This window comes from Rhineura floridana, chromosome 2 (genome assembly GCF_030035675.1).
Source record: "Rhineura floridana isolate rRhiFlo1 chromosome 2, rRhiFlo1.hap2, whole genome shotgun sequence".
Lineage (NCBI taxonomy): Eukaryota > Metazoa > Chordata > Lepidosauria > Squamata > Rhineuridae > Rhineura > Rhineura floridana.
The window spans coordinates 222729898-222745296 of NC_084481.1; the positions used below are offsets into that span (position 1 = coordinate 222729898).

Below are 15399 nucleotides of genomic sequence, written 5' to 3' on the forward strand. Positions count from 1 at the left end.
TCCTTGGCAGAACTTAGCAGGGGATTTGCTTCTTCCAAATACTTTAGAATGCTTCAAGGTCTTCCCCCCCACACACCTTGTAAAAAGCTGCACATGGAATTTACCTTGGTTGTACGTAGCCCTTTCATTTGCTTTTTACGCTACTCAGCCAAATCTTAATGAAGCCCTAGAATCATAGAATAATAGGAGCCTATAAGGCCATCAAGTCTAACCTCCTGCTCTGTGCAAGGATCTAAAATCCCTCCAGTAGCTATTCAGTTTGTTCACATGAAGAAAGCAGGTTTGCCTTTCTAATTCTGTAAGCATGCACATTCAAAAGAAGGTAGTTTAAAGCATCATCATCATGATGAAGTGCCAAACAAGTCTTGTACCATGTAAACCTTAACACAGACAAATCCTTTTAAGGTAATTACAATTTTAACACAGTTGTCTCATTATCAACTACATTTGCTTTAAGCAGCATCTACCTGTCACTACGGCAGACACAGCAATGGCATGGCACATATCTGATAAAGACTTGAGGTATGAGGAAAAGCTTTCAAAGAGATACAGCCACCATCACTTTGTCCATAGCTCTCTCAAATCTTTGAAAACAGCTGAAATTATCACAGGCCTACCCTGGATTTAAACTTTTTTAAAAAAGAGATTGGCCATAAAAAAAGTTCAGCAAACATCTTTCACAGAATTATCAGACATCCCCCATTTGTTTTCTTCTATTAGTGAAATTTCCCCCTTTTACATCTCAGTTTCTGTTGGGGTATGAAAAAGCTTTTGGAATGGGGTTTAGATATTTCCTGCAACACTAAGGGAACTCAGCCAAATCTCTTAATTATTAAATCTGATAACCAAAAGTTACAGAGCACATCAGCAGCCAGAAGTCAGTTTGCAAATAACCACCATGTAGAAGTCACATGTCCTCTTATTTATGTTCTACTATATGTGACAAAAAAACAGATTCATTCTTGTCTGCAGAAAATATAAATCGCATGAGCGACAAGCCCAGAGGTTAAGTGAATGGGACAACTCAACACGAACAAACAAAACAAAAAGGAACAGAAAGTAGGATAGCCAGGGGAAGTATTATGCTAGTGTGCTCTCCATACCACCCAGTTCCCTTTGTAGGGGACAGCAAAATGCTGTACTTCTCATTTTCCTCCACTGTAGATGTGCATACAACAGCACAAGAATGACAATGACTGAGCACCTCAGATTTCTGTGACACTGCAGGCCGACATGCTGACTCGGACAAATCCTCTGATGACAGAGAGAAAGGGCTCCAGATTCTTGCTTGAAACAGATCCTTTGCCAGTCAAGAGATCTGTTGCAATAGCTCATCATGACAGCCTATTCATATTCAGTGGCGAATGTGACAAGGGCACCTGTAACCCCTTTAATGAGGAATTGTTTTTCTGCAACAAAATCCAGGAATGGAATGGAAATGGTAAGCTATGCTATCTATTACTCTGACATATCACAGCAGACTTATGCTTGTGTGAACATATCCTTTAAAAGACCACCATCAGTATGAATGCATGGACACTGGCCACATTTAAAATTGGAAGCCGATTTCTAGCCCATTAGAAGTTTTTCCATTTATGAATGGGGCAGGCACATAGTTTAAAAATTAGACTCCTTTAAAAAGGAGCATTGCATGAATGCTTTCAGTAACATATAGCTACTTATTCCAAATATATAATGCCTTGAAATATTATAGTCATCAGAATCCTACTGCACAAGTTTGCTTGTTTACATGGGGCAGTAAGAGAATAGCTGAGTGGCATTAATCCACAATTATACAAGCCTTGGGTTGCTCCAATTCCAGAATTCAATCCATCAAAGCTATTAAAACAATTCCCAAGCATCCTTCACCTCACAGAACTCTCCTGAGAAGCCTTGAGGACACAGACAGCGGAATCCGTTGACCAGGTTATCACAATACCCCGCATTTTGACATGGGTTGCTCAGGCATTCATCAACTGCTGTTTCACAGTTCTTTCCTATGAAACCATGAGGACACATGCAATGGTAGCCATTCACTTCATCCTAGAAAAAATGAAAGGAGTGCTAATTTCAGAAGATACTAGAAACATACTTTCATATGGAATTTTTCTTGACCCTAAATAGAATCAAAGGAGAATTGCAGGCTCACAAATACCCATTTTTTTTAAGAGCAGCAAGGCTGGTCTGGATTGAAGTTATACTTCCATACAGGCTCCTGGGCTCCTTCTCCAATAGCAAGATTGGAGAACCTTTGGCCTTCCAGATGTTGCTAAATTACAAGTCCTTTCACAGCTCCAGCAATCATGGCCATTGGCCAGGGACGACAGGAGTTGTAGTTCAGCAAAAGGTTCCCCGCCTTTGCCTTTTAATCTAGATCCATGGATGCCAGCTTCTCCCTTTGGACCCTATGGATGTTCACTTCTCCTGTTTATGCCTAGATTCTATCTCCTGTTTATGTCACTGTTTAAGTCTAGATTCTATCTCCTGCCTTTTAACTGATCCGCAACTTAAAAAAACGCCCCAGGAGATGACAGCTTGTAATGCAAAAGAAATGCTGTGACTATTAAATGGCTATGTTACGTGGTAAACTCATTACATATCTAAATTTGTTATCCACATACATTTTATTAGATGTTTCCTTTTACCAAGCCTATGCTCACTGTTTAATCAATAGTCTGGTTAATAGATAAAAGTTTTAAAACCATGCTTATTATCCCAGAACAAATTCCTAGAGCCTTTTTATAAAAATGAGGCACTCGTTTCAATAGCTGCCTTCCAACACTCTGGTACAAAGACTGATGTCATAGAGAAGATACATACCAGAATAAGTAGCTCGGTAGTTTCATGTTTGAATTTTTAGAATTCTTGGACAAAAGCCATCTAGTACTACTGCTTGATCAGATGGCTTCAAAATCATTCTATCAACATTTCAGAGGGATAGTTCTTAAATGCTCACAAGCGGACTGGACTTCAGATGTTCTTCCAAGAATTATTTATCAGCAGTATTTCTACTTAACCCACAGTACCTTAGCCATGAGGGAACATATATGAGGTCTCACCTTCTCCAGTATATTCCAGACACCTGCCTTGAACACTGAGCTTGTATTTTAAGGAGTAAAGTCAGTCAACCACCTTTTTATTTACAAAAAGGGGAGGGGGGAGTGCAGATAGTATCCAAATAAACTGTTCTATCAGAAGTAAGTCAGCTCCAAAACGGTAGATACTTAAAAACAGACAAACATTTCAACAACTGCTTAGGCACGATCCAGCAAAAGTTACACACTTGCCCCTTTCATTTCAATGGAAGAGTTACATATGCGCTTGCATTCCTTCCACTGAAATCAACGGAGCTTAAGTTGGCTGGATCATACAGCACTTATTTAAATGTAATGACCCTTCATCAGTGTACCTTCAGCCTCTCACTAAAAAAGGTGCATGTATGAATGAACATCTTCTTCTATCAATGTTGGGGCATTCAGTGATTCAAGTAGCATGATGCAAAGAGGCTTAAAAAAGTGATGCGGGATGGAACATTTTCCGTTTCAGAAGTTCATTAGTAACAATGAATGGATGCCACGTGCAAATGCAGTATTAGGTAGGCTTAACAGTTTCAATGTGTTTAGCTTTGTTTACTAAATCCAAGTAAAACAAACATGCTGGACTAGATAACTCCCTAGGACATGGGTTCTTAACCTAGGCTTTAGGGAGTTTGTGAATTGGGCGCAAAAAAATTCATTTTCAATGCAGTGAAATACATTTTATTTATTTATTTTGGGGGGTCCATAGCTTTCATCACATTCTCAAGGGGGACTGTGACCTAAAAATGTTAAACACCACTGCTCTAGGGCATCTGAAAATTTTCCAAGGCAAACTAAAAATTTTCTGATGCAAATCACTCAGCAAAACCTACATCACTGCCCTAAAATATGGCTTTGCATAGGCTCCCAATATCCTTTAGTCTACTCCTGGTGTCCTGCACAAGCAACTTAAAATATGTAATCATAGTAAATGTGTGCTAACTAATATAAGGCTGGAAGCTGCCTGGAGAAAAACAGTTCAAGTATTTTATGTAGGCTCCAGACACTCAACCTGTTTCTGGTGGGGAGTATTACAGGGATCGAATACCTGGAGGGTGAAGAGCATTTCCAAGTTTGACAACCAACGGTTCCTGCGCTACGGCATCCTCATTCATACCCAACGCTAAGCCACACCACGGCTTAGCACAGAGAAGAGATCATGGCTGCTTTGCTCCACCTGTAGTCATCTGCTGCACTTAGTGAAGCCATGGATTGGGTTAGCATGTTGTCTGAACCTTGGCTCACAGTTTAGCTCTCCCAGACAAACTGTGACCTGTAAGCCCTAGGACAAACTATGGTTATAGCTTGTGGTTTGTCGGGTGCTAAACCACAAGCCTGGGGTCAGACAACACACTAAGCTAAACCATGGCTTCGCTCAGCATAGCAGCAACATGACCAGAGGAGCAAATCAGCCTAGAAATCTCCTTTCTAGGAGCCCACACATTGCTCATTCACATTAAGCCATGGTTTGGCTTGGTGTTCCTGAGAAAGGTGCCATAGTTGGAATTTTAAGTGGTAGTTCCAGAACACCTTAAAAAGCAAAAACAAAATCTTACCTTACAAGTCCCTCCATTTTGACACTGCGCATGACAATCATTAATATCTAGGGATAAAATATCCAAGACATTAAAATAAAAAACTGAACTCAATTGCAATGAATAGGTTGAAAATCAATTAGCAATGTCCATTCTTAATAGTCAATCTGAAGTCTTCCAGAAGAAAGAAACCACAAGTTGCATAGGTAGTGCAGGTTTGAACGTCAGGCAGTATGCAAGAGAAAATGTCAGAATTCAGTCTTCCCCAAGACCAGAATACCACAGCTACTTCCAGTTAGTTCATTCCACAACCCCAAAGCTAAGGCTTTAGATGCAAGGAAACATCTGCTAAGGTGCCACCATACATGGTCCTTTGAAAGTCTTAAAAATTATCTTTATTGTTTCTAATGTAGTCTTAAATTAGTAATTAAGAACAATGGGTGGTATTTAACTAAATAGTTCCATGTGCACAAGCTTTACTATTAGTGCAACTGGACTTCCCCCCCTCTCCTTCCCCAATAAGCAGCCTGCACCACCCCCAAATCTGCTCCAGAGGGTTGGGAGAACCCCTCAGAACAGATTTAGGGGTGTGCTGGGGGAGAATGTTCTGTTCAGCATGGAGAAATCCTTGTGCTGATGCAACAAGCGACTTAGCGCTACGTTAAATACAACCCAATGATTTGATATAGTCTACAAATAAAAGCTCTTTTAGGGTCAAATGAATATACTCAAGGTTAAATACTGACTGATGTGACAATTTACTCCTTTCCATCCTGGAATGCAGTCACAGTAATATCCACCAATAAGATTTTTGCAAGAATGAGCATTAAGACAGGGTTTCCCTTCACACTCATTAGCATCTGTGAAAGAAGAGAAAGAAAAGCAGAGAGTGAAGAACAAACCCAGAAATAGACTGCCCTTGCACCAAAGCAAAGCTTTCATGCTTTCCAAATATCAGCTACATGTCACACTGATACATGTTTGCCGATATTTTCAACATGCACACGGCATCCTTTTCCCTATAAACAAGCATTAATGATCAAAGGTACAGATGTTATAATTAAAATCCAGTTATACAGCTAAGAGAGATTATCTGAATAGGCCAGCTGCCCAAGTCTTTGAACAAAAGTGTAATAAATAATAGTCTAGGGAACTATGAGAAATGGCTGTTACATTACGAGTTTTTCAACTGACCCTTTATTGCAAAGTATATGCAAAACATATCCAACATCAAGAATACCTAGGTACATGTACAGAAAAAAATGCAGCACCATGGAAGAATGGTAAGTTCCTCCACTACAACATACTGCAACTTAATATCCAGATTGAAACCATTCCCTCATTCTGGAAATCTGCCATCTTGGTTACTGTATGTGGGCCAAGAGGCCTGTATGTGTGTCCTCATTGACCTGTTCCCTGCTGCCTTTGTCCATTCCCCGTGTCTTCTCTTGTGGTTTGATGGGTCTTTGGTACGAACAAGCCAGTGCTTCAGTAGTGCTTAATGGTGTATTGCACGCAAAGGATGATTTCAAGGAATGACAGACCAGTCCAGCCTGCTCAGACATATTCAGAGGCTACTCATGCTTCTTGCAGAGACCCGAGGCAGGCATATACTATATACATGGGTCAAAGCAATGTGCAGGAATAGGCAAACAGTTGATAAGCACACACCGAGGCAACAGGAGCCAAGTGTTATAGCTTAAGAGTGCAAGCATGCCCTAATTCTAGCCGCCCTGGGAGTTAAGGCCACCACTACCATGCCAAAGACAATTTCATCTGCTGCTCTAGCTTGCACCAAGAGAAGGGAACACTCTTTACAGAATGTAACATGGCTTCTATGTAGTACAGAGCCCCTGCACTCAAAATGATTAACAAATTACACATTCCAATTCTTACAAGAATTGACTGGATCAGTAGTGGCTAAGACATGAAAAGGAACCATTTCCACAACATGACAGCAGTACCTTTAAAACTGTTTGCTTTCATTATTTTAAAGACCCTTCCCCATCTCAAGACTTACCAAGTTGGCAGGTTGCCCCAATCCACTGCTGTGGACATATACATTCAAACCCATTAATGCGATCAACACAAGTTCCACCACTAGCACATGGGTTAGATGCACATTCGTCATTATCTGGGGAGGGAAAGAGTGGTCTGAGACAACTTTAGAACCATACATGTTACTTTCAAAGCAGAGAAAGGGGCCCAACCGTATCTCTTTAGAGAAAAATCATCCAATCTCATAGACGTAGTTAAAAGCATCATCTCAAGCTCTGTTGTGTTTGTTTAGGTTTAAGCATTTCCCCATCAGGAAGAGATCACGTCTGCTTAAGTTCTTCTCCAGAGCAGTTCAGCTACATTACATGTATAAGCAGACACATATTGAATATTCCATGAGAACATGCGAAAACTGCAGAATTAATCCTGTGTTTTAAAAAAATGTAGGGTGGAACACAGCCTTCAGAAGAAAGGCAACAGCTCTCATTCGCTGACCATTTGCTTAAGCGTAAATATATGTTTACGGCCTGTGTTCAATATTAACCTATACATTTTCGGCTTGTCCCCATTCTTGCTCACTAAAGGCTTTCCATTTAATTCAACATCTATTGCTACACTGACTATACATTATAAAACATTTTAGAAAACCCTGCAAGATAAGGAAGCCTTCGAATACACAGCAGCACAGCACAAAAGATGTTTGACACTCTCGCTCTTCAGTTAATGATTTCAGACACTCTTACTGGAAATGAAGAAGTTCAGCTGCTCTTGTTACCCGAGTTAGCAGTTTGTTTGTTTAGTGGCTAAACCTCACAGCCATAAGTTCTTGGCTGGTTTAGGGACAGGATGTTCCCTTATCTATGAGAAAGCTAAGAACAGAACTGCATACCTGTCACTTCTGTTCTTTAAAAAATCCTGACAGTAGTCACATTTGGAACAACATCCAGCAACAAAAATTATTACAAAACTCTAGCTGAAAGAGGACTTGATCCTTCTCAGCAGTAATTCCTCATCACCTGCTTTTGAGAGCTAAATATTATGTCAAAAGACGGTGGTCTAAGCTCTCAGCAGACACACAGACATCTCTTGCTCCTATTGGTTGCTTTGCCACCCCCAACATCATATAACTTAGTGGTATCCTCCCTGCCCCTCCCCAAGTAGATGTGCAGCTGCTGCACGGAGAGGTCAAGCCGTTTGCTTTTCCCCACAACTTTCAAGAGTTCTACTGCCACGATCTTATACAAGTACAGTCCTAAATGTGGCGCTGCAGAAACCACAATGAAGAAAATGATAAGAGGACAAAAGCTTCTATGTAACACTGGAAGTGAAAGTTATTTGCCAGGATATTTTTTTTATTATAAGCACGTCAGCAAGGCTCTTAAATACTTCACAGCCCTAAATATAATTTATTAAGCATCTATACTTGTTAGGCGGTGCGCAATGCTTAATTAATTATTAATCTGTCATATCATCCGATTAAGCTGTTGACTGATGGACAACTGGACAATCACGAAGTATTTGTAAAAACTACAAAACCAGCTAAAAACCAGCTTAAGAAGCCTCTCCCCTTCTCACACACAAAAGAAGGAATGCTATTACTAAGATACATGCATGCATGCGTAACAAACTACTCTTTTTCTTCAGATGTATGGCTTTATTATGCTAACGCATGCAGATTTAGTCAAATCAATTGACAAACTCATACAACTAAGATTTTATTCACTGAGTGATAAATTACATCATCAAGGAAGACATGTGATTTCATTTCACTTAAATGAAGTGGGCTCCTGCTGGGAGGAAGGGCAGGATATAAATCAAATAATAAATAAATAAATAATATTCTCAAGCACCCAAGTGAGAGTTTACATAGTCAGGTTCTTTCATGGGCATATACAAGCCACAAGACGTTTAAGTTGTACCTACCTATAGCACATGTTGGTCCACTCCAGCCTGCTGGGCACTGGCATTTGAAGCCTGATGAAATTTCGTGGCAGACTCCACCATTAGCACAAGGATTTGATACACAAGCATGCTCAGCTAACAAGAAAAGAAAATGATCCTCAATAGGAAGAAGAGTACCCAAATCCAGGTTTATACACTATATTTCTATGTAATGAGGGCATGGTCTTTCCATCATAGGAGCCTTCAGCCATCTTCCTCAGTTTACTGGGAGTTCTATCTGGAATACTTTTGTAGATTCTGAAATGCATTTTGCTGCTTCTGTAGGAGAACAGAGAAGCTATCTGCACTTGTATAAACCACTTAGACTATAACTTCCTTATACAACACAGAAGGCTTATGGTCCTAAACTATGGTTTGACATTACAAGGAGATTCTGGTGCATACACTCCCAGCCTCCCTGATTTATAGCCAGGGATTCCCTACATTTGTTCCTTGTTTGCCCATGCAGGTGAAACAGCAAGCTATGGTTTGTTTCAAACAAGGATCAGATGCAGAAGTGGGGGAGAAGCGGAGGGAGCAAAGCTCCTCAGGGCGGTTTCTTATCTGAATGGGCCCACAGCTTGATCACTTTGCACATGGCTTTCATTGATTAGTCATCAGGGGTGACATATGACAAAGTCACAAAAGGTGTACACAGAAATCTTCCCCTCATTCCAAAAAGTGTGAACAGTTAAACGTTGGACAGTTAACTGTAAACTGTGAAGAAAAATAACTTCTCCCCAACATCAATTCAGATGTGTAGATTGTGGGGATGGGGAATAGCCGACACAGTTAAGAGTGAGCTTATGACTTTCAGACACAATTTCTGGATGAAAAAAATGCACACAATTGTTTTGTCAGTACCAATTTCGCAGTTCCTTCCAGAGTAACCGTCTTGGCAAGCACAGCTATATTCATCTGGTTCTGTATTCATACAGGTTCCACCATTCACACATGGGTGATGATTTCCACAGTAGTTTAGATCTAGACAGAGAAAAGAGGGGCTTATTTGACATATGAAGATGCAGAACTACTCTTTGGAGATCTTTCAAGAGAAGAGATTAGTCAGGCAGAATATCTTTCTAGCTTTAACGCACATGCATGTGTACCCACTTTCCCCCTTTAATCAATTTGGACTTCACATCAGTCCCTGGGTACCCTACCATCTCACCAACATCAGTGATGTAAAGAAGACTAGGACAATCTCATAGAAATCAATGCATTTGGCATTCACGCAGGGCTGATTTGCATATCATGCTAAGCCAAACCATGGCTTAGGGTGAACCTGAGGGATTCAGGATAGGGGATCATGGCTGTTCTGCACTGAACTAAGCCATGGCTTGTCTTAGCATGTTGTCCAAGCCCACGGCTGTGGTTTAGCTCTCTGGAGAAACCACAAGCCATAATCCATAGGGCAAACCTTGGTTAGAGCTCGTAGTTTGCCCAGAGAGAGCTAAACCACAAACCCAAGTTCAGATGACAAGGTAAGCCAAACTGTGGGCTAGCTCAGTGTGCTGCAGAAGCAAAACCACAAGTGAGGAGCAAGGCAGCTGCAATCTCTTCTCTGGGAGCACGCGTTTGTGCTAAGCCATGGTTTGGATTAGTGTGACATGTGAACCAGGCCAGTGTAGCTTACAAGTGGCAAAACTTGTCTGCTTGCTTAAATGTAACAGGCAAATGGCACTGGAGAGTTAGAAAACAGATGCTCTCTACAGTAAGCGCATACTTGGCACAAACAATTGATATCAGGTAACTGGTTAGTAATGAGATTTACATTTTTACTATGAATGGATGTTCAGTACCTTTGTTGCAGAGCAGACCACCCCAGTTGGTTTCACATTTGCATTCCCATGGGGTGTTGCAACTCCCGTGAGCACAGCCTGGGTAGGTGACACACTCATCACAGAACTGCCCTTGCCAACCATAATTACACCTAGACGTAAGTGCATGTTAAATGTTAGCAACATGATGCTTAATTATTGATAATATTCAGAGCACTGCATTTATTATTTAAAACACACTAATTGTTGCACATGTAGCAGAATACTGGAGTAATATTGTGTTTCCTTCTGCAAGAATGTGTACATCACTGTGTACTAGCCATACTCTACAAAGATCAAAAAACAACCTAACAGTTCTCAGGAGAATAAAATAAATAAGGGCTTCTTTTCAGAAGACACTCATTTGTATGACTATGGTGAACTTCCATATAAAGGAAAACAACCTAAAATAAAGTTAGATTTTATTTTAGGTGTATAAGTACACAAGAAATGCTTATTTGTATCATGCTGATAAAACAAATGAGCTGGAGTCATTTGTTCTAAAATATAATAATTTTTTTGGTCCAAAATAGCCACAGTTGCAGTTATGCTGCTCAAACCCCTTAATTTCAATGGTATCTAAATCTGGCTTTGTCAGATTTCCTGTAATCCTAGGAATACTTGTCCCTTAATAAGTCCCATCAGTTTCATTGCAGCTTACTCTCAAGTACATGCACACATCAATCTATTCTCACAATATTCTTTAAGGTCCCAGTGGCATCCCTGCTTACAAGAAATTAACATTAATGGTCTTCAGCAGGGCCCACTTGAGAAGACTAAAAATTACTGAAGCCCACTAGTCACATAACAGTGACACAAGGGCAGAGTCAGTAGCAAACTGGAGGCAGATGGAGGAGGAGATTGGCTTAATCAGCTGATAATTTCTGACATAGTTTTTTACTGATATTTAATCCTTCTTTGGATGTCAAGAACGCCTGATTTCTAAAATGGCTTTAAGGCAAAGAACTGTGGGGGAAGGCATCTTGTCTGAGATGGGGCCTCTGAGAGGTATGACTTTGCAGTTTTCACAGCTGAAGCTAGTTAATTAGGCCCAAGCAAGAACACCTGCTTATCAGTGGAGGCTGGTATTCAAGGCCACAGGCTTGGGAAGGTTGGGGAGTACGTGACCGTTAGGCAGGAAAACTCCAAATATATTTCATCATCTGTAAGCCCCGATTGGCTAATTAATTCTTGGCTGTTGCTGGGCATTTCCCCATAAGAATAGAATCCAGACCTTAGCTCTTTGTTCCACAATGTACCCTATGGTTGCTGATGCTACCTGGGTGGGGGTTTCATCTGCTATCCAGGCTATATATCTCAGGGAAAATGTGGAACCAAGAAGTTATTTTGCTGTTTACCTCTTTGTAAGTATAAACTAAGCTAGACAGCTCTGTTACTTTGTTTTGTGACTGTAACTCTGTTTTACCTAGCCCTCAGGAGTGTGGGTTTTAAAGAACCATTTGGTGCTGTAATTGTGCACTTACATTTTATTTAATAAAGCTACTTCTTATTTACCAGTGTGTGTTCATTGCAGGAGACGATTTGGCTCTGAATCTAGTACTATGGACTACTGTATATTTGGATATTTTGCCTAAGGCTCCAAGACAAGGAGTGTAGTCTGGCTCTTGTCTGTTGGAATTCTTGCAAGGTCTATTTCTGGCATTTCAAGTTTCCCCTTGGCCCAGAGTGGGTGACCAGATTAAGGGGTAGTGGCAATCTACTTACCTTACAGGGTGGTTGTTGGTTTACTCAGCCCTAGTAAGGGGAGGCATAGGTTTGTGCCTTCTCAAAGTCAATTGCCCTGGGGTTGGGAATTGAGTCATGGGACTGAACCAGGAGCGGTTCATGACATTGGAAATAGTCAAAACTGCATATTGTATTAGGAACAATTCACACTAAAATGCAGAAGAATTTAATGTACACATTTTTGCAAGCAATTTCTCATAATACAATGTCTTTTTGTATGTTATTTTCACAAATATATTCCTTTTTATGCACACTTTCCCCTAATGTATGCATTTATGTAAACATACTTTGGTCAGAGAACTGCATCACAAAATTTGGATAAGGGTGAATTTCAAAGGATAGTTGTATTCTGGTTCCTATATTGTTTTGGAAAGTGCAGATTTGATAAGATTTGGCTTTAAATGCAAACTAAATAGACTTTCTCCCACATCCCTAGTTGGCACAGGGTTAGGATCCATTGGCCAGTGCTGGTTCGAAAGCATTCTGTCGGCCTAACAGACTGGCATCTATTTGCATTTGTTTATCATCCACTATTAATATCAACATTTTGAAGGTAATATCGGTATTTCCTTTCAAAATATTGATGTTTTGAAGGGAAGTTTTTTTAAGGAAATATTGATAAATTATAACTTAAAATTGATGTTTTAGAGAGATTTTTTTAAGAGTCCATTTTCAAAAACAGCCACAGAAATTCGCTACATTAAAATCCGATCCTCAATGTTTGAAAATAAGCAAATTAATGGAAAATTCGGTACCAAATCCAAACTGGGTGGAATTCTAGCACATCCCTACACAGGATAAAATATATTTCATCTCTCCTCCTGTGCTTTTTGCATTCACCTCTTCCTCTTATACTACTTCCATCTCTTACCCACGTCCTCTATATTTCAATTTTATTACAACTACTACTTTTGGAGCTGATACCACTAGCCTCCATCTAATCCAAAGGCTACAGCATGACTAGGGGGTGGGCTACAAGTGCCAAGACTCTTCTGAAACTTAGAGGCGCACTAGTGGTCCCTGGCCTAGTTTTGAGAAACACTAGTCTAGAAAATACTGTGTTCATTAAGAGCTTGTTTTGTTTTAAAAAAATTATTCCAACAAGAGCTCAAGCACAATAAATTTGTAACACAAAATAGAAAATAAACCACCCAATCAATCACTGTGCCCTTCCTACTCAGTGCTTCCCCACAAAGAATGGCTTTGCACCATTTCTATGGACAGTCTCTAGAGCAGCCTTTCCCAACCAGTGTGCCTCCAGATGTTGTTGGACCACAACTCCCATCAGCCTCAGCCAGCATTGCCAATGGTCAGGAAAGATGAGAGTTGTGGTCCAACAGCATCTGGAGGCACACTGTTTGGGAAAGGCTGCTCTAGAGACAATGAAGCAGTTAGGTAGATTCTACCCTGGACTTAATTGCCTTACAGCCTCACCCCTTTTGGATGGCTGTGTGTATTACTTCAGTTGTTGAAGCACACAAAATTTATCTCCCTCTCCCATCATTCTGTGCTTTACAACTGCTTCTACTTTCCTGTTAAAGAAAACAACCTAAGCAACAAACAGTTTGCCGATCCTGATTAAAAAAAGACTAAGCATGTACTTTTTTGCGTTTTAAACTCATTAAATCATAGCACCGCCACACTTATAGGAATAAAATGGAGTTTGCTTCTGCTGCCCTGATGCTGGACACGTTTTCTTAGAAATAAGCACCTTAGAAAAGGATTATATAGTTTTAAAGTAGAAATAAATGAGCATCTACAACAATGAACTACATAATGTTTTTAACAATAAGGATGAACACTCTGGCAACCAATATGAGCTCTAGTGGGCCCTGGCATGCTTACTCCACCCAGATGCTTAGCCTGTTTGCCATTGTCACCAGAATTTGCTGCTTTCCGGTCGTTTGAGGGCTCTGGAGCTCAGCCCTAAGTTCTAGCTCTACCTGAAGCAGTAAATAGAAGTAGCAGCAGCATAATTCTGTGGCAGAGGAGCAACTACTCTACATGTCTGCCTTCTAGACTGTGCATGAATAACTACAGGAAGATGTAGACAAGGTGGTAAGCACATGGGTTCAAAGTCACTGAGGATATCAACACCATGAACAGAGACAAGGCCACATATTGCTTTGGCGATTGCACTGACAGCGGAATAGAATTTTGCTCCAAATATTTACCCAAATAATTACTCGGATGGGGAAAGCAGAAATACAAGATATAAATGCTGGAGGTGTCTGCTTTATATTAGCATAAATTACGAACAGCCTTACTTTTACATAAACTAAGTGAAAAAGATTAAATAGCACTTGGTGTGCAAAGTACTTGATCATGTAGTTTAGTCTCAACCACCATCTTGTGAAAGGGCCACTGATTATTCCACCCCTGAACACAAGGGATGGTGGATAGACACCATTCAAACTCCAACTCCTATCAGCCCCAGCCAGCACAGTTCAATGGCCAGGTAGTATGGGACTTGGCGGCCAACATGCAGAAGGCCACAGGTTCCCTATCTCTTATTATTTAATTACATTTATATTAAGGATGGGGAGAAATTTGACTCAGTTCGCATTTAAAGCCAAATTTATCAAATTCTCACTTTTCAAAACCTGAGAAACAAAAGTGAAAATTTGCACTTATCTGAATTTTACAATGCAGTTTTCCAACAATGTTAGCAAAAATGCATCTATTAGGGGAGGTGCGCATAAAAATGAATATATTGGTGAAAATAACATACAAAAATGAAATATATTAGGAGAAACTGCTTGCAAAAATGTGTATATCAGTGAAAGCTGCCTACAAAATTGTGTTTAGTAGGATAAATTCGCACTAAAATGCTGGAGAATTTTTTTAATGCAAATTGATGCAGAAATATGGAGAACTGAATTTAAGATTGGAAGAAATGAGAAACAGGGAACAGATCTTTGCAACCCTAATTTGTATCCCGCCCTTCCTCCCAAAAGGAGCCCAGAGTGGCATGCTACGAGTTAAGGAGCTGAAGGAGGAAAGTGCAGGGAACAGGGAAAGGCAGGCAGGAATCTTGCCCCTGGCCAGCAACAGGCTCGTGTGCATCCGCTTCCTAGCTCTGATCTAGGGCAAGAATGGACTGAGAACAGTGAGGAGGTTCAAGCTGCTGATATATACATACTGGAAGCTATAAAGCAAAAAGGAGACTGGCTCCTTCTGGCTGTTTTTGGAGCTCAGACATTTGTCAGGGAGATTGGAGGGTAGGGCAGAGGGGATTCACCAGCTACGTGTGGGGCACAGGGAGCCCTGGGAATAGAGCAG

The 15399-nt window shown here is 40.5% G+C and overlaps 1 protein-coding gene across 3 annotated transcripts in view; it reads right to left on the reverse strand.

Annotated features, from left to right (window-relative positions):
* JAG2 (jagged canonical Notch ligand 2) overlaps nt 1-15399 on the reverse strand; it is a 114151-nt gene that overhangs the window by 24034 nt on the left and 74718 nt on the right. The window contains exons 6-12 of one of the 3 annotated variants that reach the window (XM_061612336.1): nt 10354-10484; nt 9416-9535; nt 8534-8647; nt 6633-6746; nt 5359-5472; nt 4634-4680; nt 1870-2043 (exon numbers count right to left, since the gene is read on the reverse strand). In XM_061612336.1, coding sequence (XP_061468320.1) covers nt 1870-2043; nt 4634-4680; nt 5359-5472; nt 6633-6746; nt 8534-8647; nt 9416-9535; nt 10354-10484 — 814 coding nt within the window. The remainder of the gene's footprint in view (nt 1-1869; nt 2044-4633; nt 4681-5358; nt 5473-6632; nt 6747-8533; nt 8648-9415; nt 9536-10353; nt 10485-15399) is intronic. The other 2 variants (XM_061612338.1, XM_061612337.1) reach the window with 2 other exon arrangements.